The following is a 22,348-nucleotide window of genomic DNA, read 5'->3' as shown; positions in this document are numbered from 1 at the left end:
AAATAATTCATCTCGAACTCGGCGCTGTTACAATTGCAACTTCATTATCGCGATGAAAGTAATGGCCAAGTGAGGTGGTGGTTGTTTGCAACATTCGCGTGCGTACACTCATCCCTGTCTCAACACTGCACAAGAGAGCGAGAAGTGAGCATTACGCTGCCATGTCAATAAAACCCGACTGCATCTAACGCTTATGAGTTGTATGTTGCCAAAGAGAGAGCGTGAGTATGGATGTGAGAGATATCGGGTGTGAATGCGTGTAAGAGGATCATTACACCTCCTGCCGCGTCTCTCGCGGAAGACTACACCATTGATCGCATTCACCAGCGGTGTTAACGTCCACGCAGCCGTGACGAGGAGGTGGTGGGGGCAGGCTCCGTGTCGTTTGTGTGCGTACCAGTCGAGGAGGGGTGCTGCCCGTGTACTTGTGTTGCATCAGATGGTCCCGTTGCCAGTGTCAGGATACGCAGAGTGTGCATGCGCATGCTACAGGGACGCTTAGTAGGGATGGCGACTGCAGTGCTGCTAATAATCGTAACTTTAATCGGCGCTACTACTCACACCCCTTCACCTGGGACCGGTCCACCTGGGAAGTGTCCTCGGGGTGAGGATCTCGGTGGTGCTGGGAGTGTGGGTCTCAGAAGAGCTGGGAGTGAGGATGTGGGGAGAGCTGCGAGTGAGAGTCTGGGAGGATTTGGAGGTGAGAGTCCGGGAGAAGGTGGAATCGAAGACCTGGGAATGCCGTCTCGAGAGGAGGCTCTTCACGCCACGGTGCAGGCGCTGGAACGAGCTGCTCGTTTTTTGGAGGCGTCGCGGGAGCTCCTGAACTTTGACGGCGTCATCGGATTCCGCATGATGCACGGTGGGTACTCGCTCGCATCGTAGGCCAGGGCAGGGCCACTTGTAAAGGAAATGATTACGCTGACCACAAGGGCTCTTGTCAGGTATTCATGCACGCTTACGATGTGATACACAGGCTAGAGGGCAACAGTTATACAGTAAAACCTTGGATTGCGAGCATAATTCGTTCCGGAAACGTGTTTGTAATCCAAAGCACTCGTATATCAGTTGTGATCACGTGACACTCGGCAGACAAAGTGTATACGTACTACTCGTATTGCAAGACCTCGCTCGTTTATCAAATTAATATTTATTTAGAAAGTTTACTCGTCTTGCAAAACACTCGAAGACCAAGTTACTCGCAATCCAAGGTTTTACTGTACATTTGGATACAGAGCGAGAGTTACCATTATATTTACTAGTCACCATTTGTAGATTTAATACTGACCACAGTCGGCTTAACTCTATACCAGTTTTGTCATCTGTTAAATTAGGTCTTGGCTCGGAGGGCTAATAAGTAGTCATGTGGTGAGCACACTGTGCAATTCTATCGTAGACCCTCGTTTAATTTCGCAACCGGAGCTAAAACAGGTAGCAAGCGGCACGTGCCCTGGGCCTCGCCGAGCTTGGCTATGAAAGAGACGAAGGCGGCCGCTCGTGCTGTTGGCCCTTCATAGGTGCTCGCGCATGGCACTTCAAATGGGGCCTCCCCTTCGTCTTTGTGCGTGTGCAGCTCAGTTGGCGGACGGTCTGCAGCTGGAGGCGGCGCTGTGTGGGGAGCGTGGTGGAGCGCTGCGCGTGACCCCCATGGTGGAGCGCGTGCGGGAGCTCGCATTGCGCGTGCACGAGCTCAGTTCAGACGCCCTGCAACACGCCTGCCTCTCTCTGCCCCATTACTGCTGGAGTAAGCAAACAGCAGCGCCGGGCCGTGTGGCACGGTACTCCGCACCAGACTCTCCACCTTAAACACGCCCCCCACAATCGCTGCCAACTGCCAACAACGCACACCCACCGCAATAGCTAACAACAGCACCATGATCACAAACAACACCACCGCTTCCTGCGGTACGAGCCCCCAGAACAGCCAGGCTCCGTGACGCCGCCTATAACACCACTGTCACCACCATCTCCGTTATCGGAAATATACAGCACACTGTCATTTTATCAAGAAGATGACTCTTTTTTCCCTGTGTGCGTGTGTGTATGCGACATCTCCAGAGATGGCTCCGTTGGCTATCTCAACTTTGTGGTCAAACACAGAGCCAAGTTCCCGCTGCTCGCACATGCCCCTTCCAAACAGCCGGCGGCACGCAACTCGCATGGAGGCAGAGGAGACGGCTGAGAATTCACTTGAGAGCTCCATGGAGTCTCTCTTCCCTCTGCCGAGCTCGGCGTGCATCCGTGACGAAAACTCAAGCGACAGCTGCCTCAGCAGCCTGCTGGGCACCAGGTACTGAAACAAAACTAAACTATTTTTTTTATATTTTACTCGGTAAAGCTCACTGAGCCATATAGATCTTTTCCAGAGGTGACCTGGCCACAAATGATAGCCCAATGAAGTGGCTTATCATCACGTGGAAATGTATAGCAGTCACATACTCTAAGTGCATGCTTTTCTAAATGTGGAGGGAAAACCGGAGGACGTAGATAAAAATCCACGCTTCCACAGAGAGAACTTGCAAACTCTATACAGGCGTCAGGGTTGGGGTTGAACCCACGACCTCTTGTATACCAGGCAAGGTAGTTAACATCTCGCCACCAAGATGATGATAGTTATCAGAACATTTGGTATTCGCACCATTTCCCATAGCGCACGTCTATCCGATGGGCATGTAAAATAACCACCACACCCCCACCCGCAATTCGGTGAATTGTCACGAATACGGATCGCAATTCAAATCAAGAATCTATATTTTATCGTCTCGTATAGACATCAAATATTAATAGATTCATCCAAATATCCCAATTTCAAGATCTTCCCAATAAAGCCTGGTTGATAAAAGTGCTTGAGTATTTACTGATATCCATAATTTCACTAATTTTCGTGCAAATGAAATCCTGATTTTGGTTACATGACATCATTTTAATTTGAAGCTTTCGTGACTGCAGGAATCCATACTCTTTGGTTCTCTCGGTAAAGTCACGTAGGTATAAAAATAAAACAAAACAAACACGTAAATAACCTCTTGTTGTAATAGCTCTCTCGCTGGTTCAGCAGTTCCACTGCTGGATTATTTTTTCCGCTTGAGGACGATCGCTTGTGTTGCGATCGAAACGTCGTGACATAATTTTAGCAATGAAAAGACTAGAATTGCCTAGTTCTGCTGGTTGTCAGTTTATAGACGATGTTTTTAGGGTTCGTTTGAAAACACATTTATTTTCTCTTGCGTATTTGTCTGTTTAGGCTTGTTTGCCTCTTAATTTTAACGCTCAGGGTTTTTAATGCGATGCTGTTGTAAAGGCTCTGCATAAAACTGAGTTTTCGCTTACTACCAACATTTTCAATCAAGGCACGTTTGGGTCAAGACTTTTGACTGTGCCGCCGATATCACCTGCTCGCCTCTCATCCCCTCTTAACTTGCGAGCCTCCCCCGCTTTGCGCAGCCTCCCCTGCTCCGCTGGCTAGCGAGCCCGGCACTATGCAGTGGAGGGTAATGATTGTTGGTGTGCGTGTAGGCCCGGCGTGGCAGTGTGCACCGTGCCGACGCCGTGTGCCCGCTGGGCGCGTGCTAGTGGGTGCACAGGCTACGCGCTCTCCCATCAGCTGCTCTACCTGTTCGTGGCAACACAGGTAAGCACCTAACACTCGCCACAAAGACAGAGATCCCCCCGTGTAGCCTCAACAGGGTTTTGGGGCAAGTGCTGTTAGAGAGCAAGGCCGGCTCGGTACACCGAGGCAGTAAGTGGCCAGCACCACACCCGACCGCCATTGTCTCCCCAGTGGCGATGATTACACACCGCACCAGGTACTCATTTGAGGCTGAGTCGACCGAAGGGAGGCCCAGGGCCAGTTCAGATAATTCATCAGCACTGGTATTGGCCATTTGTGGGAATCATATTTAGGTCGCCGGGTTCATAGCGCAGCGCGCACGAATCGCTCCACTGCTGCTCCCCACTTACCAAAAAGACACGCACACAAGATTGCCTTTGCTCATCTCCAGTCGGGTCCATTGAGAGATCGTCTATTTTGCGAGGGAGATCTGGGGATCAACAGAACTATCAAACCAAGAATTACAACCTTTTGTCACTCCACTGCTGGATGAAGGCCTCTCCATGCCATGTCGGTACTGTATGTTGGTGCATATTGCCTGCTATGATGTACGTGTGTAGGGTGCATAGATTCGGCAGCACTGGTTTGTCGCAGGCAAACGTTGGACCAATTTCAACATTCAGTGTTTCACCAGCAGTGAGGTTTGCTTGAAGAAATGCTGGTGAACTTCCAGATGTTCATAGGTGTCGTTCGTAGTTCGACACAGAACTATCATATACACATACACAAGATAATCCATTGGCATTATTGTGGAGAACACGAGTAACAAAAAAAACTGAGCAGATGTGTGCCTTGTTAATCTTGTCAAGGAGCATAAACCATCACGCGGACCCTGGTCATCCTCGCGGAGTCTTTTGGCTTGCCATCGAACAAAGGCGGTCACTGGATCACACGCTTTCGGATGCGCTCCTGTGGCCGTCTGGAACGCTCTTCCGATATTAGGAAGCTACCGGAGCTATGCACTTTTAAATCATCTAGATTGAAAATTCATGTCGCTAGAACTGCTATTTGTATTTAGTTTGTTGTCGTTCCCCGCACACCTCCGATTAGCGCGGTTGGCCATGTACGGTGTGAAAGAAGTTCAAAGTGCAGGACATACAGATTGGCAAGATGCCTCCGTTACGCGCGTGTCTTCCATGTTATAGGTTTTTTAGGTTCGATCGCATAAATATAAATGTGTCGTTAAAGCCGCTACCACCCGGCAATTGTTAATGTGGATTTGCTCTCGAACACACCGGTGTGCTCGACTCGTAACGAATTGGCACGTTCTGTTTACATAACAAACCTCACTAATTGTCTGCGTTGAGTGGGTGGCGGGTTTAACGACAAAGTCATATATCTACGCGATCTGACCCAAAAAAAACCTATCATATGGATGATATTGGCCGCGAAAGCCTACGTGTTGAACTGATGCGCGCGTTCCTCAGATCGGCTGCCCCTGGTCTCGGGGCCCGGACGTATCGGCGCAGCAGGGGGCTCTGTGCGCGCGGATGATGCGGCACAACGGCGCCCTGGCCGCACTGGGACTCCCACAGCCGCAGGAGGACCTCTTCGTGGAGAACAGTACGGGAGTGAGACACTTTAGGCCCGGATGTCGATGGGGCCCATTCGCTAATGCCAACGATCATCAAATTTGTTGTGGGCCGCTAGAGTGTGGAGGTGTGGACTCCCCAGCGGATGGCTTCCCACAGGCAGACTTTGCAGCAGTGAGCATTGGGGACTGTGCAGGGCTGGTCCAGATGTCTTGTGACTGCCAATGAATTGACCCCTACCATTGTTTTTCCTTTGCTTGTTGATTCCTGATAATAGGGGCTGGGTGGGGGGTGGGAGGGGTGGGGCTAGGTGGGGAGGGGCTGGTCACCCCGTGGTGCCCTTATAAAACTCAATGTTTAACCTACTCACGCCGGCTAGTACCCGCCCTCACAGTCGGGCATATTTGCGGAATACACCACGCCGCCGTTGACCCTGGCCATTGACCGAGCAACCCAATGTTCCTACCAGCTCCCTCCGCAGGAATGTGTTCTTTTTTTTATCAGCGCGAGTGCAATCATCTGTGGTGGTGAGGCGAGAGAGTCCTCGTGCGTGCAGTGGCTGCTTTCCCGAATTTTATTCTCACGGCAAACCGGTTGACGAATATTTGAACCGGGTTTAGGCCTCCCCGAGGTCGACTCCGCCTTAAATTTACTTAAATATCAGCACTCGGGAGACAAAAGCGCCCGGGCGTGGGTTGGACACCCACCCCATCATGTGCCTTGCCTCCTTGCCTGCCTTCATAAGTGCTCGCTAACAGCACCTGGCTCAGCAGTCTGTGAAATATTCTTAGGTTTTTTCGGTAAAGTCACGTAGGTAAAACATCAAAATTAATGAAAATAAAATAAAATAAAACAAAAAATCACGACGTTTCGGAGGCAACACAAGTCTCCGTCATCAGGTGGGACCGTCACAGCCGAATTAGCTGCATCAAGTGAGGCAATGATTCAAGATGTAGTCCCTTATAAGCAAGTTGAAGGGGGGGGAGGAGAGGGGGGGGGAGCTCATCAGAATGTGGTAGCCAATGAATGGAAACGTATCGGGAGGGAGGGGGGCGGGGCTCAAAGACAGCACGGAGTGCTCAACACATGCGGCAGAGAGGGGGAGGGGAGGCCTGATACACATGATAGACAAAAGAACGAAAATGCCCCTGTTTATACCAATGCTGGCTGAACAATGAAGAGAGTACTGTCTGTGAAAGGCTACATGTGGATTATTTGTCTTTGTCGCGCAGTGCTGTTGTGCTCCATGGCGGGGAGGCGCATGGGGCTGCAGGCTGCGTGGCTCAGAAGAGTCGTGCACATGCAGCACCCACACAGCGGCTGCTTCAAGACTCCCGCAACACGAGGCAGTGAGAGACGACCACACACCCAGCCACTCACACCTTGGAAGGCCACCACAGCATGGGGGGGGGGGGGTTCAGAGTGACTGGCACCACACCCTGCGGCCTTTGTCTCCCCAGTGGTGATGTTGACACTTTGCACTCATTACGCCTGTTGATCCAGGGAAGCATTTCAAGTGGTTCTTACCAAGTGTTTGCAGCATTTACATTTAAGGCCGAGTCAACCTAGGGGAGACCCAGGACCAGTTCAGAGATTCGTCACTGATGTTTGCTCTGAGCAGGAAGCTACGTGTTCGTAGCACATTGCACTAATCACCACCGCTCGCCATACACTGGCAGTTCCCCACATGCACGCCATCACTGCCAGAGTTGACATGCACACTTCTAGGATTTTAATTTACAACCTTCCAACTGAAAGCCATGAGCTCTAATGACATCTTTCCACTTGGCCAAATTATGTGGCAAATTGCTAAGTACAGCGGTAAAGGCAAAGGTCCCCCCCCCCTTGCCTTAACAGATTGTTGGGGCAAGTGCTGTTAGCAAGCATGTATGGAAGCCATCATGGCACACGAGGTGTTTGCCAGCATGGCACGCAGCACCTTTGTCTTCCTTAGTGGCCATGTTTACACATGGCACCAGGTACTCGTTTGGAGGCTGAGTCGACTTAGGGTAGATCCAGGACCGGTTCAAGTAATCACTGGTGTTGGCCATTAGCGGGAATTGAACTCGGATCAGCGTGTTCATAGCTGAAAGCACTAACCACTACACTATTGCTCCCCACAATACACACAATGGGTCATTAACCCCCCCTCCCCAACAAATTCGTCATGTGAACGTCTTCATACAGCAGTAGATTGGCAAACGCTGATGATAATGATGTTTACTGCGCCGTTGTTATTATTCGTAGCTGGCATCACTAATATCGTTTTCTGAGGAAGCTCACTTGTTGCGTGCATGACGGACACAGTGGCACGGGAGCGAAACTTTATATCTTCACCTGCGATGATGCTCCAAGAGCAATCGTCCACCTCCCGACACGCGCACGCATCCCAAACCGATGGGTGTTCCAACCGTAAGTTAATGCTCAATCATTGCAATCATCCCTCATGTCAGCATCGTCAGAAACCTGTCAATACCTAGATTAGCTACAAATATAGACACAGATCCCCCGTGTAGCCGTAACAGACCGTTGGGGCAAGTGCTGTTAGCGAGCACCTATGAAGGCTGGCACGGCACACGAAGGGTGAGTGGCCAGCACCACGCCCAGCCGCCTTTGTCTCCCCAGTGGTGATGTTTACACATAGCAACAGGTACTCATTAGAGGCTGAGTCGACGTAAGGGAGGCCCAGGACCGGTTCAGATAATCGTCACTGGTATTGGCCGTGAGCAGGAATCGAATTCGGGTTGCCAGGTTCGTATCTACAGCATCACGTCTCAACACACACACAGCATTTTAGGAAAATGCAAACCAAAACACAAATGTCTGTTGTAGGCCGCATGCTGTCGGCTATCCTACAAGAGTTGTAACCTTCGGAATTGAGAACATAATTTTCGAAAGAATCACTGCCATGCGCTCTGTCACTGTGTTCTTGTGATGATGCTGCATTCATGTAGTAACATACCAGTGATGTCGAGTGGTATAATGACACACTGGCCCGTAAATTGAAAGTCTTCTTGCCCCATCAAGACCGCTTTAAACTCGCATAGGACAGCCAGGGATGCACAACCTCGGTTCGTGTCTGCAAGATAACCATTTGTTCACTGGGTTGTCGTCTCCTTTAATCCCGGTTCACCACACACGGCGTGATGTCCTGCACCGTCTCGACAGGTTCCCACAGGGAGCCAGTGGGACTCGAGCGGCTTCACAAGAGGAGAGAGAAGCGGATCGATGGTGAGTTTAATCCAGCAGCACTAGTCTCATCATTTATACGCGAGCCTCAAAATCTTTCCTGAGTGAATATTATTACCTGTTGGAGTACCCACAGAAACCTCGTGTGTGTGTGTGGATAACACAAAACAAATGTGCGTCAAAATGAAGACGTTAACATAAATCAATGGAGTTTTTTTTTTACGTAAAAGTCTTGCTTTGTTCAATTAATTCTAGATTTGAAGCTTTCGTGACTGCAAGGATTCATACTCTTAGGTTTTTTCGGTAAAGTCACGTAGGTAAAAAATTTTAATTAATAAAAGTAAAATAAAATGTTGCCGCCGAAAAGTCGTGATTTTTATTTTATTTTACTTTTATTAATTAAAATTTTTTTTTACCTACGTGACTATACCGAAAAAACCTAAGAGTTTGTTCAATTACTTCACAAGCTCTGCCACTTGTCACATCCATTGTGAGACCACAGAGCAACCGCACAGGACCCAGCTTCTCCACACTCACCCGGCTGAGACAGAATGAGGGGCGCTGTGGCGATTGAATTAAATTCGTGAACGGAAATAAAAAGTGGCGATGTGTGTGTGTACGTTTTCATCGGTGCTCGCTAACAGCACTTGCCCCAACAGTCTGTTACAGGCTACACGGGGGATCTTTCTCTTTTGCATACGGTTAGCGCGCTGTGCTACGAATGCGGTGACACGGGTTCGATCCCCGCCCGCGCAGTCAACACGAGTGACGATTATCTGAACCGGTGCTGGGCCTCCCCGAGGTCGACTCGGCTTCAAATGCGTTCCTGGTGCGGTGTGTAGTAAACATCGCCACTGGGGAGGCAAATGCAGCTGGGCGTGGTGCTGGCCACCCACCCCCTCGTGTGCCGTGCTGGCCTTCATAGGTGCTCGCTCACAGCCCTTGCCCCCAACAAGTCTGTGGTTTTCACACCTGATGATGATTGCTTGTGTTGCAATCGAAACGTCGCTGAGAATGTTATTGGTTTATTTTTATTTCTCTTCTACGTGACTTTACCGAAAGAACCAAGAAGATGAATACACGGGGGATCCTTGTTGTTTTGCCTGTGTGTGTGTGTGACCGTGCGGTGGAGGTGGCTGCTCAAGCCACAAGACTGCGGTCGCCGTGGGTCTCCTGGGTTGCTTTGTGCGCGAGTTGCTGCCCCTCGTCTCCTGCGCCGCGGAACCAATTCTGCCACGGAGTGGGCGTCGTGGATGGATGGATTCCCTCCTCGCCCTACCCAGCGATTCGGCTCCCAGTCGCAGGCAGGTTGTGGAGTAAACGCCAACAGGGCTCGTCGGAGACGACCGCTCGGAGTGAGAGTTTTCTCTAGTACAGTATATCCTTGGATTGCGAGTAACTTGGTCTGCGAGTGTTTTGCAAGACGAGCAAATTTTTTAAGTAAATATTAATTTGATAAACGAGCGAGGTCTCGCAATACGAGTAGAACGTGTATACGCTTTGTCTGCCGAGCGTCACGTGATCACAACTGATATGCGAGTGCTTTGATATACGAGTGCTTTGGATTACAAACACGTTTCCGGAACGAATTATGCTCGCAATCCAAGGTTTTACTGTAGTTTTAAGAACAGCGCCAAATAAATGTTGATTGCGATGAAGGTTTCAGTCGGGGAGAGACGCTCTCTCAGAAGTATTTCAGAATCACAAGACTCATTCAGACTGGAGGAGGAATCTGCCGATGAGCTATAAGGCTCTTTCACAGATGTTCAGCAGGAGCGGGTCAGAATGTTACAACAGCAAACAACACAAAGACACCATAGGAGGTGCAAACGTATCAGAAAGGTAAACAAATGACGAAGCAAAATGAGCTTATTAGCTTCTATTTGTTGGCGAGTTGTCACAGGGTTTCCAGTTACCGCGACCCACGTGACACACTAAGCAATCAACACTGGCTTATCACGTGGAACACGTATGCACACACACGGAACACGTGCACACACGCACCTCCGTTTAGCACGGTTGGCTACGTACGGTGCGAAAGAAGTTCAACATACACGCACACTGAGATCTTAATTCGAATTGGCTATTAACGCAAGACGGAGCGTTCATCGCTTTGCGCGTCACACAGGAGCCTGCTGGAACGAGCTAATTCGTATTTGAATGGGGAGTGAATTGGTAAACGGAGAAAGATGTCGCGTGGTGGTTCGCGAGGACTGGAGTTTGCGAAACCCGATCTTTGAGTGGACATCTCGTTCGTAAAAACAAATTCGCTGTTTACATCTGGTTATTAAAACAAATTCGCTGGAATAAACGATTCACAATAACAACACATGAATGCTCCACAAGAGCTTCAAGCCACAAAGTTTCACAACAATGATGCAACATTAAAACAAGTTCGCTGCTTAGTTGAAGCTGCCTCGTGTTTGAGAATTGTTTTTTTCTTCTGGGTTTGCTTCACCTTCGTTTGTTAAGACTCCGTACACAACGCTTCTCCACTTTCCCCGGGGGGTAGGAATTGACAGTTACAGCGATGTGCTTCTGTGAGCGTGATGTGTGGGCATTTGTGACTGTGGATCGATTCGTTCGTCATTAAATGCCCTACAAACGCTTGGTGTGGAAGTGCTTTCTTGTCGGTCTGATGTGAACAGCTCATTGAGACCCGAGTCTGGAGAACCAGTGTCATACAGCGTATCCGTTTTGCTCTCTCACAGCCAATGCATGAAACACTCTGAATGCATTTAGTCAATGTAACAACATAAACATACACCGATATGTACAGAACATATCCAAATGTTTTATTAACACAATGTTAATATTTAAAAAAAATCATTGACACAAAGGTAGTTTGACTTTTGTTTACAAATATTCAGGTTTAACATTGAACGTTTGAAACGTAAACCTCAAATAGTACCCAGTTAACAAAGTGTACGGATTATCTCCCTGGGATATTATTGTGCTGGTCAGAAAGGCACCATCAAATGACATGACATTAAAACATTTTAGGAATCATCCTTAACACTTTCACCACAGATTTTCTCAGTGTACCAGACATCATTGGTTTACTGATATCACAATGCACATTTCACTACACAAAAACATACACTTTACCACAAGTCCAAACCGCAAAGGCAATTTAGAAGGATGCGTTGCAACGGCAGAGCGTGCGACTCACAAACGTTTGTGAGTTTAAGTCCTGGTTGGGGCACGACTCAAGCAATGAACCTTTCGTGTGGTGAGACTGGCCAGACAAGAATACGGCATTTCCACCACCGGCTCAGAACTGCAAATGACAAAGTGCACTGTGCAACACTCAACTGACAAGAGAGACATCTTTTACTGAAAGTGAATTTAAATAAAATACTGGAGAAAGAAAATATCAGTTCTAATAGACATATAAATACGTCCTCGGAATTAAACAAATCGCCATCCATTAACGTGGTGATGGATTTCCACGGCCCGCGTCCCACATATACCGACAGAACCAAGGCTTCGGGTAAAGAAGCCCCCATATTTCAGCAAGTTCCCACAAACAACAGAGCCATATCATGTGGCAGAACGACGTCACAGCTCCAGCTGCAACCATGATCAGTAGTGCATCTTCATGCCAAGCGAAGCGAGTGTTCATCTCTCGCCTGCTATCTACTCATATATACCAGCTGTCTTGAATACAGTAATGCAGTCAGTTGCTGCTAAGCACAACAACACCAGGCCAGTTTTAATATCGGGTAGAAACCTGGGATTCACATCCGGAATCTCAGCTGAATTGTTCCCATAAGCCATCCAGCTGCCTCAGAGGAATAATTTCATATTTTATGGCATCCAGTTATACCACGTATTTAACTTTACACAGCAGCCACACAGCATCTGGTCACTTTAAGAAAAACACAACGGTTTAGAGTCTTTTAACATTTCTTTCCATACATTATTTGTGAATGAACTTACCAACGACTATTTCACGTTAACTTCGGATAGGTGCTGGGGTAACCCCATAGAGTTCCAGGGGGATTTTGTGCCTCATGAACATTTATCAACTGGAAAAGCTTAATGTGTTATGTAATCTGTATAAAAAATTTCTCCAGTAAGTCACGGACAAGACTTGGACCCCATTTGGTTCACAACATTTGCCAATCGGTCCAAGATAAGAAAGGCACCGTGCAGTTTGAACAAATAAATTCACATCCATGAATCTACGCGCTCAACAAAAAGGCTCTTACGACAAAAAAACGTTGTATCTTGTTTAAAATTGCTAGGAATCTCTATCAGCTGGTCGCGAGCTATTACGTTGTAAACAAACTTCAGTGCTTTCAGAAAGGCAACGTGAAATATACCAAGTGCTCAATTATTAAAATCACAGGTAGAGTGACTCCATGTTTTATACCTGCCACAGAGTAACTACACAGGATCCTTGGGGAAATAGATGCCCTGAAAGGGGCTCTTATGATCACCGGTGGCCCACATGCAGGGAACAGTCTTGTTTATGTGTAGCCGGTACATGATTACTGAAAACACACTGAAAGCTAGGAGTCAGATTTACATCTTAACAAAGCAGCTTTGGAGATTTCCTCCATTGTTGGCAAGACATTGACACATTTTCACCAAAAATCTGATGCAAAGCAACATTTGTTCACACGTGAACTGTATAGTATAACTGAAGTGTGCAAATGGTATAGCAGAGGAGGGAACTGTCGTATTTGTACGCTGGAAACTCCCTTGTAGAAACTCTTCAGCTCCTAATGCTTCTCCTGACCGACTCCACCTTTCACCGCCTCCTAAAGTCACCTTGGTTCCTTACAGGGTCTGTTGACTCCGGTTAAATGAATGTATAACTTCTTTCGCACCGTACGTAGCCAACAATGCTCATCGGAGGTGAGAAATATGAGTGCACCTGCACGCGAGTGTGGATGCTAACGCACACTACTATTTTGCACAAAGTGGCGGTGACATCACCACGGCGGTTGTGCCAGGCTAGGTGCTGTGGCACACACTGCTTTGGAGAAAAGGGATGTTGGACCACACAGACATTTGTCAGATTCGCTGGGCTGCGAAGTGGCCACGAGATGGCAGTACAGCAAATGGGTTTATGAACCCAATGCTGTGAATTATTGGGTTACACCCTTGCAAGCATGTGTTTTCTCCAGATACACGTATTTTCTGTCAAATGCAAAACATTCATTAAAGTGGAATAGCCAATTATGCTAAGGCAGGAGAAGTCTTAAGACTCAGCAAGGCAATCTGGATAAATACATGGCATTAAGTCTTGGGCTGTACTCTTACATTACCATTCTGGACACATTCCCACTTCTCTCCGTTCTGAGGAGACGATGGTGGCTTTACACAGCCGTGCCAGCCGCTAATCTCAAGCACAGCACAACATTCTATCTTGGCTGTCTCCCCAATCAGTTGTACTTGATAGAACAGACATTCGTGTTAAATACTGCACAGTGTTCGTACAAAAAACACTATTCATCAACTTAACATCCTGATGGTTAAGTTGACATGTACAAAACGTATGGGAAATAATAAAGTCTACAAGTAATTGTGATTTAATTTAGTTATTTCTATTTATTTTTTTATTCTTAATTTTAAATTTTATTTTTTCACCTACGTGACTTTACTGAAAGAACCAAATAATAAAGTCGACAAATAGTTATTTTAAATCAGTCCGCTGCTGGAGGACGGGCTTTCTCGTGTCATGAGGATTGTGGGGGGACATTTACACAGCTGGTCAGTGTGGGTTGAAGGTGGGTAGCATAGATGTGTTTGCACAGTACAGTACAATAATAGAATTTGCTGCACTCCCCTCCGCCGCCCAACACACAGCCCCAAAGCGGCCGATAGCAATTCATAATAAAGTTTTTTTTGGGTTAGATCGCGTAAATGTGTCGTTAACTTACCACCACCTGACAGCCAATGAATAAGGTTTGTCACGTAAACAAAACGTGCCAATCAGTTTCTACTTCAGCGCACCAGTGTGTTGGAGTGTAAATCCCCGATATTTACAATTTGAGTACGAAGTTTCGCTGGGAATTACATCCAGCATCATTGGGCGATTTTGCCAGAATTGGTCAAAAGTCATATATGTGTCACGCAAGCCTACGTGTCAAGCCTATAGCAACTTATTATGCATTGTGATCTCCCATCCAAGCTTGTACCAGGCTCGAACTGGCTTAGCTTTTAAAAAATGCCAATTTGGTCACAGGCATTGTAAACTGTAAATACAGTACAGTACGTACAAAATTAGGAAAACTACATTTGGCCGGGTCTTATAACAATCTAATATAAAAAGGCAGTAAAAAAACAAAATAACTTTGACAACGACTGTTAATCAGGACATAAAATCCAACTCTTGGCCTAAGTGGAATGTAAATGTTTAGATTGTGTTAAAATAAATTAACACAAAATGGCAGCTTACAGCTAGGGCTCAGGATAAAGTAATTATGAACATGTTGACAAAAAATAATTAGGGTTTTTGCACAACATGGATCTCAACCCGCTCTCTCTCGCGTTTTCGGGTCATACATCAGAGTGCTGTTCAGCACAACTTAAAACCTAGTAGAGGCAGACCTCGCTTAGCGCTCAAGATGAGTTCCTGGAGAAGTGAGCGCTAATCGAATCGGCGCTAAAAGGGGTCATTATACCATTCTATATGTGGGGATGCGTTCCTGATAGCGTTATTTATTTCGTATGAGCAATATATGAGGGCTTCATTGGGGTATCGATAATAGCACGAACAATAATACAGAGGGCGAACATTATTTCATAAACAAATATAAAAATGTATTTTTACATAAGTATTTTTTACTGTACTCACGAGTGCATTCTACTGGACTCCTCCTACAAGGCAGCGGTGGTGGGAGATGAGGTTGGAGGAGCTGTTGCAGTCCCAATGTGGGTCACTCTCAGAGAAGAGCTCCCAGGACCTCTATGATCTTCGCGATGACCTCAGTCTAAATTTCAGTGGTAAGGTTTATTTTCGATGGAGCCTGGGACTCGTGAGTTCTCACCGAGCTAAACAAATACTGTACTGTAATAACATCGCATAAAAACATGTAAAAAAACAGATAAAAGTTTTATCGTGACTGAATCACAATCACGGGGGTTGGGTCTGGTTGGCTAGGCAGGTACGTTTCCTTAGCCAGCGCTTGCGAGTTCTCACTCGTAATCGCTTTTAGATTTTCTTAAATTTTTAGGAAAGATTATCTCCAGGTTCAAAGAGCGCTACAACGAATCATCATTCTACGGCGTAGCATTAAGCGAGGTCTACCTGTAGTCCTCACCCTGAATTAAAAATAGGCTCAGATTGTAAAACGCTGCCATTCCCTGCTGCTATACAATTCTAGAGCGGATGTTGCTGCCATTACGCTGGCTGCTGCGGCTGCTGTTGGGCAAATGTGGGTACCCTACAAACTTTGTGATTCGCTTGTTCACCTGCTCGGTGAATGGCTCCACTGGCCCATCTGTGTCCACTTCAGGCTGCACAGACTCTACGGCTGCCAACGTCACACTGGGGTGGAGGCACCTATAGTAAACACAGCGTACCACGATTCCACAGGCATAGATGAACACCAGGGGGACAAAACACAAGACCACCAGCTTTTGAATGTCCTCGCCAAGGAAAACACAATACACCACGATCATGATGATGATGTCGACGAGTACAGCGGAGTGGTAGATGATGCTCCTCCACAACGTCCTGGCTTTCGACACATTGAACCAGGAAAAGATCTGTACACAGATACACAAACATTAACATTAGTCAAGCAAACCATGGGGGCAAGTGCTGTTCACGAGCGCCTCCCAAGGCTAGTGCAGCATACAATAAATGGTTAAGGTAAATGTTGAACCATCACTGCCGAGAAAAAAAATATTCATAACAAAGCGGGAAATTGACAGTGTAAAGACCTTTCATCAGCTGCATTCAGCTGCATGACAAAAATGCATTGCAACACATTTGAGATATTAATAACATGTAAAAAATATAAATAATATTCCTTTACTCAGGTAAAAAAAAACCTCAATGATTTTTTAAACAGTTTTTTTCAGGAGGGACCTATATTGGGATGTTTTTCCCCAATTTAAAAAATGAGCATTTGGCACTTGAGATGAACCAGGAGTATCTGGAGAAAACTCAAAACTCTGAAAAAGATCAATTCACCTCGCAGTCCAAACCCTACAACAACTGGTATTCTCAATATCCAAACCAGACTCAAATCCTGCTTCGCTTCTAAGATCCAACAGGATCGGGCGATTTGGTTCTTGGATTACATTGCAAAAATAATGGTGAGGAAAGTTGGTGCAGGTGCACGTTTGTGATGTATGCATGTTGGACTTTTTTCACACCATACTTAACCCACCGTGCTAATCGGAGGTGCCGAGGAAGGACAACGAAACACAAAAATCAGTTCTCAAGAAATGAGTTTTAAATTTAGAATTAAAAGTGCATGGCTCCAGTGGCTTCCTAATATAAGAAGAGTGTTCCAGACGGCTGCAGAATCGCATCTGAAAATGCGCAATGCAGAGGCTGTTTTTGTTCGAAGGTTATCCAAAAGCCGCTGCTAGGATAACCGGGGTTCGCACAATGGTTCATGCTCCTTGACGAGATCAGCAAGGTACTGTGGTTCATTTATGTGTGTAACGAGTGCAACCACATAAATATCACGAACCCATATGACGGCCACGACGCTGTTGTAGACGAACTCCTTCTTCTTGGAAGTGGTGAAATCAGTGTGCTGCAGGCGGGCCCACACCAGCATGGCGAACCACCACAGCGCCACGTGCACGGCCACCATGGGGCCCACGGCCGCCACGTAGAAACCCAGCGTGACGACGCGCGGCACCACCAGCAGCAGGTTCCACAGCAGGTAGACGAACGAGGCCAGGTAGCCCTGCAGCTGGAGCTTGTGGTTCAGTGAGATGCGCAGCGCTTTGTGGTAGTCGAGCAGTATCCAGGAGATGGAGAAGAGGCAGACGACTGCACTGAGGCCTGCACACGTCACGCACATGTGCAAACGCACGCACGCATGTGCATTCATATTTGCACAAATGTGCACAAGCATGGTAGTAGACATATATATCAAAGAAGAAGATCCCCCATATAGCCTTAACAGACTGTAGGGACAAGTGCTGTTAGCGAGCACCTATGAAGGCCAGAACGGTACACGAGGGGGTGGGTGGCCAGCATCACGCCCGACCGCCTTTGCCTCCCTAGTGGCAATGTTTACACACCGCACCAGGTACTCATTTGAGGCTGAGTCGACCTAGGGGAGGCCCGGGACCGGTTCAGATAATCGTCACAGGTGTTGGCCGTGAGCAGGAATCGAACCCGTGTCGCCGGGTTCATAGCGCAGCGTGCTAACCGCTACACTATCGCTCCACATATATATACACATACGTGCACATTCATGCAGACACAAGGTGCTACTCACGAGGAATCTTCCTGCCGCCCTACACAACCAGATTTGTTTTTGTTAATTTCATGCAAAAGCAAGATGGATCACTGCATCGCAAGAAGGGCCACAATTTGGTGAGCCGTTTGTCATCAGCCAAACATTGAATGGCTGATGATGTTTAACAATTCACGCAGCAACAACACGAGAGAAGCCAGCCATTAGTGAAAGGGGAGATCTGTTCACTTTTTGGGTTTCGTCTTTCTTCATGGATAAAAGTGTTCAAATGGATGCCCGCGTGCAGCACAAGCGTGGCGAACGCACCCTCCATCAGGTTGACCCGCTCCGCCTGCACCATGCGTCCGATGAGCAGCACGAGCTGCGGAGCGTTCTCTATAAACGTCTTGAATAGGCGCAGCATGGTGATGTCTGTCGAGCGGTAGACTGCCTCAGCTGCCAACCCCTCGCCGCCATCCTGTATCGCTTTCCAGCCCTTGCGGAGCGCGCACACAAATCTGACAAATAAATTGCGACATTGCCAATGGGGAATATTCACGAGGAATGTGTCACGAGTCAACTCCCGCCTCATAGCGATTCAACCAATGGGTTCATAGCCCAACACACAGCGGAGAGCTATAGCATTGTCAATTATTGCACAAAAATGTTTAAGTAACTGTATGGGCAGTGACACATTTTCACAAATTGAAAAATATCACCAGGTTCATCTTGAACACAAATACATATATCTATCAAAATCTCACTTTCGGTTATGATTAAGGGCAATTGCTTAACGCAGCCTATTATTTGTTATAAGACAATTTTCATTACGAACGTGGTAAAGATTCTGTGGAGACTAAATCATGTATTGTGAAAGTGATCATTGACTTGTAAGTCTTACGTAGCTGAATCAAAGTTAGTTTTGCATTTGAGAATTTTACTTGACTGGTGTCCACACAGCTTTTTGCAAAATCCTCAAGTAATCCACAAGGAATGATTTTCATTCATCCAGAAAACCCTCACCAAGTCGAACCCTTTTTTTCTAACAGAGTCTTAGGTTTTGCCAATTCCAGCTGTAGAGAACTTGTTTAGAGGTTATTTCAATTTACTATTTACATGCTGGCCTAACGTGAACGTCTTGTAAGAGGTCAAAGTACCCACACCTTACCCCATCGCACATGACCTGTTAAGACGGTGGTGTTACCCATATTTACACTGCTGGATAGACAGTCAATGTGACACCTCTTCTTGGTTCTTTCGGTAAAGTCACGTAGAAGAGAAATAATAAAATAATAAAAATAAAACATAATAAAATATTATATTATAATTTTTTATTATTTTATTATAAAAAAATTAAACATAATAAAATATTATATTGTTATATTTTATTTTTATTATTTTATTATTTCTCTTCTACGTGACTTTACCGAATAAACCAAGAAGAAGAATCCCTGCAGTCACGAAAGCTTTAAATCGAAATGTGACACCTGTAAATGAGGCCAAGCTGCAGCAAGTGCAGCACTTTGACCACCCATGAAGGTCGCGGAAATTCCAAGTTTTGATTCGTGCGTCGCTCTTCCCAGTCATCGTAGAGCCACGCCAGGCTGAAGAACTGCACCACGATGTCGGCCGTCAGCCTGCACGCCAGCAGCAGGGAGGCCGACACAACATGGCTGGCGAGGTACAGCTTCGTGATGGTGTGGATGTCGGTGCCGAGGTCAAGCAGCGTAGAAACGAGCCCCACGCTTGCCCAGAAGAGGTCAAAGTAACCGAAGTGGAACCGGCGCAGGCCCCCTGGGCTGCTGGCGTTCGTCATCTCAGGAACAAAGCCTGCGCGACACACGCACGTGTACGGTTTAATAAGAGACGCGACTCGAAAGTGAAGAACATACACATCTGCGTAGGTTTACACGGTCATGGGTGAAAACGTCAGCTCAATTCAGTCATCCACTACTATTTCTATTTTACCAGGTAAGGCCCATTGAGCTATGTAGCTCTTTTTCAGAAGTGACCTGGCCACAAATGACAGCTCAACGAAGTGGCTTATCATGTGGACATTTATAGCAACCAAACACACGTTGGTTCTAAATGTGGAGGGAAAAACTGGAGGACCCCAGAAAAAAAAAATCCACGTGACCACGGGCAGAATATTCAAACTCCAAATACACAGCAGGTGTCAGGGTCGGGATCGAACCTAGGATCTCTGCCCCAGGCGAGAGAGATAACATCACGCCACCGAGCGAAGGCATCGGACACCATGCGGAACAACACGTGGAACAACCAGAACACGTCTAAGAAGAACATAACACAAACATGTGACTCAGTCCTGTACGGAACAATGTTTTTCAAATACAAATATATTTTATGTCCAGCCTATGGCCACATTATCAAGAACGCGCCCGATCTCGTCAGATGCTAGAAGCCAAGCAGACCTTGTGCCTGAACGTAAGAATACCTGGTAATACCAGATGTATGTACAATACTGTAGTCGTGTGTGGCAGTGTACACACACGTGTGTTGTACATTGCCTTGCGAGTACAGCATATACCATAGCGTTGCACAACAGTAGCCTGTATTTTGGACAGTATACAGGATGGCCCAAAAGTCAGGACACACAAGGTTATTTTATTTATTTTAACACAAGCATTAAATATGTGTAAATGTTTACGATTAAAGTGAACATTGTATAAATTATCATTAATATATATTCTTCTTCTTCCTGTGGGTCAACCTTAAATTCGTCTTTTACAAAACTCGACCAGGAACTCTGAAAGAATTGAGACAAAACGCAACTGATGAACGTAATCAAAAGTAACCCTGTGATGAGTTAAAATAAATATAACCGTGTGTCCTTACTTTTGGCCCACCCTGTATCCTGTCGTGTGTACACACAACAGTATTGTTGTGTGTATTGTTGTATGTGTGTACACATTACTTATTGTGTATATACACATTACTTATTGTGTATACTGCACTGTGTTGCTGTCGCGTGATGCAGTGCGAGGTACAACAGCATATACAGGACAGTATTTTATTAATTTTCATTCACTTTATTTTCATTTTTTTTCTATCTACGGGACTTTACCGAAAGACCCAAAAAACAGGAAATATACATAAAAACAGGAAATATATATGTGTACAGGACAGTATATACATACACACACATGACTATATTTATATACAGTGTATACATACACACACATGGCAGTGTATATGTACAGGACAGTATATACACACACATATTATATTTATATACAGTATATATACATACACACATGACAGTGTGTGTGTACAGGACAGTATATACATACACACACATGACTATATTTATATACAGTATATAGTATACACACATGACTATATTTATATACAGTGTATACATACACACACATGGCAGTGTATATGTACAGGACAGTATATACACACATATCATTATATGTATATACAGTATATACACACACACACATGACTATATGTATATACAGTATATATACACGAATGACAGTGTGTGTGTACAGGACAGTTCACACATCACCCACACGAAATAAGAAAAGAAGCCGGGACGTGGTAACGCAATGCCTGTGGTTTCTCTCTGTAACACCCCCTCCCACATCATCTACAACATCTACAACATCAACATCTCAAACATCTACATCTCCAACATCAACATCCCAACTGAACATCTCAAACATGATCATCTCAAACATCTACATCTCCAACATCAACATCCCAACATGAACATCTCCAACATCTACAACGTCAACATCTGCAGCAGCAACAACAGCGACATCGTTCCACGGATGAACGCGTGGGAGTCTGCAGAGCAAAGTTGCTCAACATTGGTACGGTATTTATTAATCTTATCCAGTCTATTCGTGTACACCCCACGCAGAGAGGGGGTGCCGATAACGAAGTGGGCGAGCCGAGGGCGTCTTGAGAAAAAGAGTTCGACACGAAATTGGCGAGAAGCGAGAAGACGTCAGAAGGAACTCACGACAAGCCGCTCCGTCATGGCGGTCGGGAAGCCCGTGTGACGTCATCCCCCATAGCCCCCCCATTCTTCCCCGTCCCCCCCATACCCCCCCCCGTCCCCCCCATACCCCTCCCCTCCGTCCCCCATACCCCCCCGTCCCCCCATACCCCTCCCCTCCGTCCCCCCCATACCCCCCCGTCCCCCCCATACCCCTCCCCCTCCGTCCCCCCATACCCCCCCCCGTCCCCCCCATACCCCTCCCCCTCCGTCCCCCCCATACCCCCCGTCCCCCCCATACCCCTCCCCCTCCGTCCCCCCCATACCCCCCCGTCCCCCCCATACCCCCACCGTCTCCCCCCATACCCCTCCCCCTCCGTACCCCCCATACCCCCCCGCCCCCCATACCCCCCCGTCCCCCCCATACCCCCCCGTCCCCCCCATACCCCCCCGTCCCCCCATACCCCCCCGCCCCCCATACCCCCCCTCCGTCCCCCCATACCCCCCCGTCCCCCCATACCCCGCCCCCTCCGTCCCCCCCATACCCCCCCGTCCCCCCCATACCCCCCCGTCCCCCATACCCCCCGCCCCCCATACCCCCCTCCGTCCCCCCATACCCCCCCGTCCCCCCCATACCCCTCCCCCTCCGTCCACCCCATACCCC

The 22,348-nt window shown here is 47.2% G+C and overlaps 2 protein-coding genes across 2 annotated transcripts; one reads left to right on the top strand and one right to left on the bottom strand.

Moving 5' to 3' along the window:
- Positions 1–106: 106 nt before the first annotated feature.
- C26H16orf89 (chromosome 26 C16orf89 homolog) lies at positions 107–10,938 on the top strand. The gene is given in 9 exon segments (XM_061560285.1): positions 107–862; positions 1,574–1,744; positions 2,059–2,290; positions 3,517–3,631; positions 5,038–5,173; positions 6,375–6,491; positions 8,311–8,373; positions 9,464–9,623; positions 9,625–10,938. Coding segments are annotated over 9 exon segments (1,458 nt in total). The 5' UTR covers positions 107–477; the 3' UTR covers positions 9,704–10,938.
- Positions 10,939–11,105: 167 nt separating this feature from the next.
- LOC133347743 (XK-related protein 8-like) lies at positions 11,106–21,743 on the bottom strand. The gene is made up of 5 exons (XM_061560287.1): positions 21,709–21,743; positions 19,202–19,544; positions 18,042–18,232; positions 16,995–17,314; positions 11,106–16,056 (listed from the first exon to the last, which is right to left on the bottom strand). The coding sequence occupies exons 2-5, from the start codon at positions 19,528–19,530 to the stop codon at positions 15,658–15,660; spliced, it is 1,239 nt and encodes a 412-aa protein (XP_061416271.1). The 5' UTR covers positions 19,531–19,544; positions 21,709–21,743; the 3' UTR covers positions 11,106–15,657.
- Between the last annotated feature and the right edge of the window lie 605 nt (positions 21,744–22,348).

This window comes from Lethenteron reissneri, chromosome 26 (genome assembly GCF_015708825.2).
Source record: "Lethenteron reissneri isolate LAM-NWPU_2019-01 chromosome 26, ASM1570882v1, whole genome shotgun sequence".
Lineage (NCBI taxonomy): Eukaryota > Metazoa > Chordata > Hyperoartia > Petromyzontiformes > Petromyzontidae > Lethenteron > Lethenteron reissneri.
Note: the sequence above shows the minus strand (reverse complement) of the source record. Positions and strands in the feature narration are given on the sequence as shown.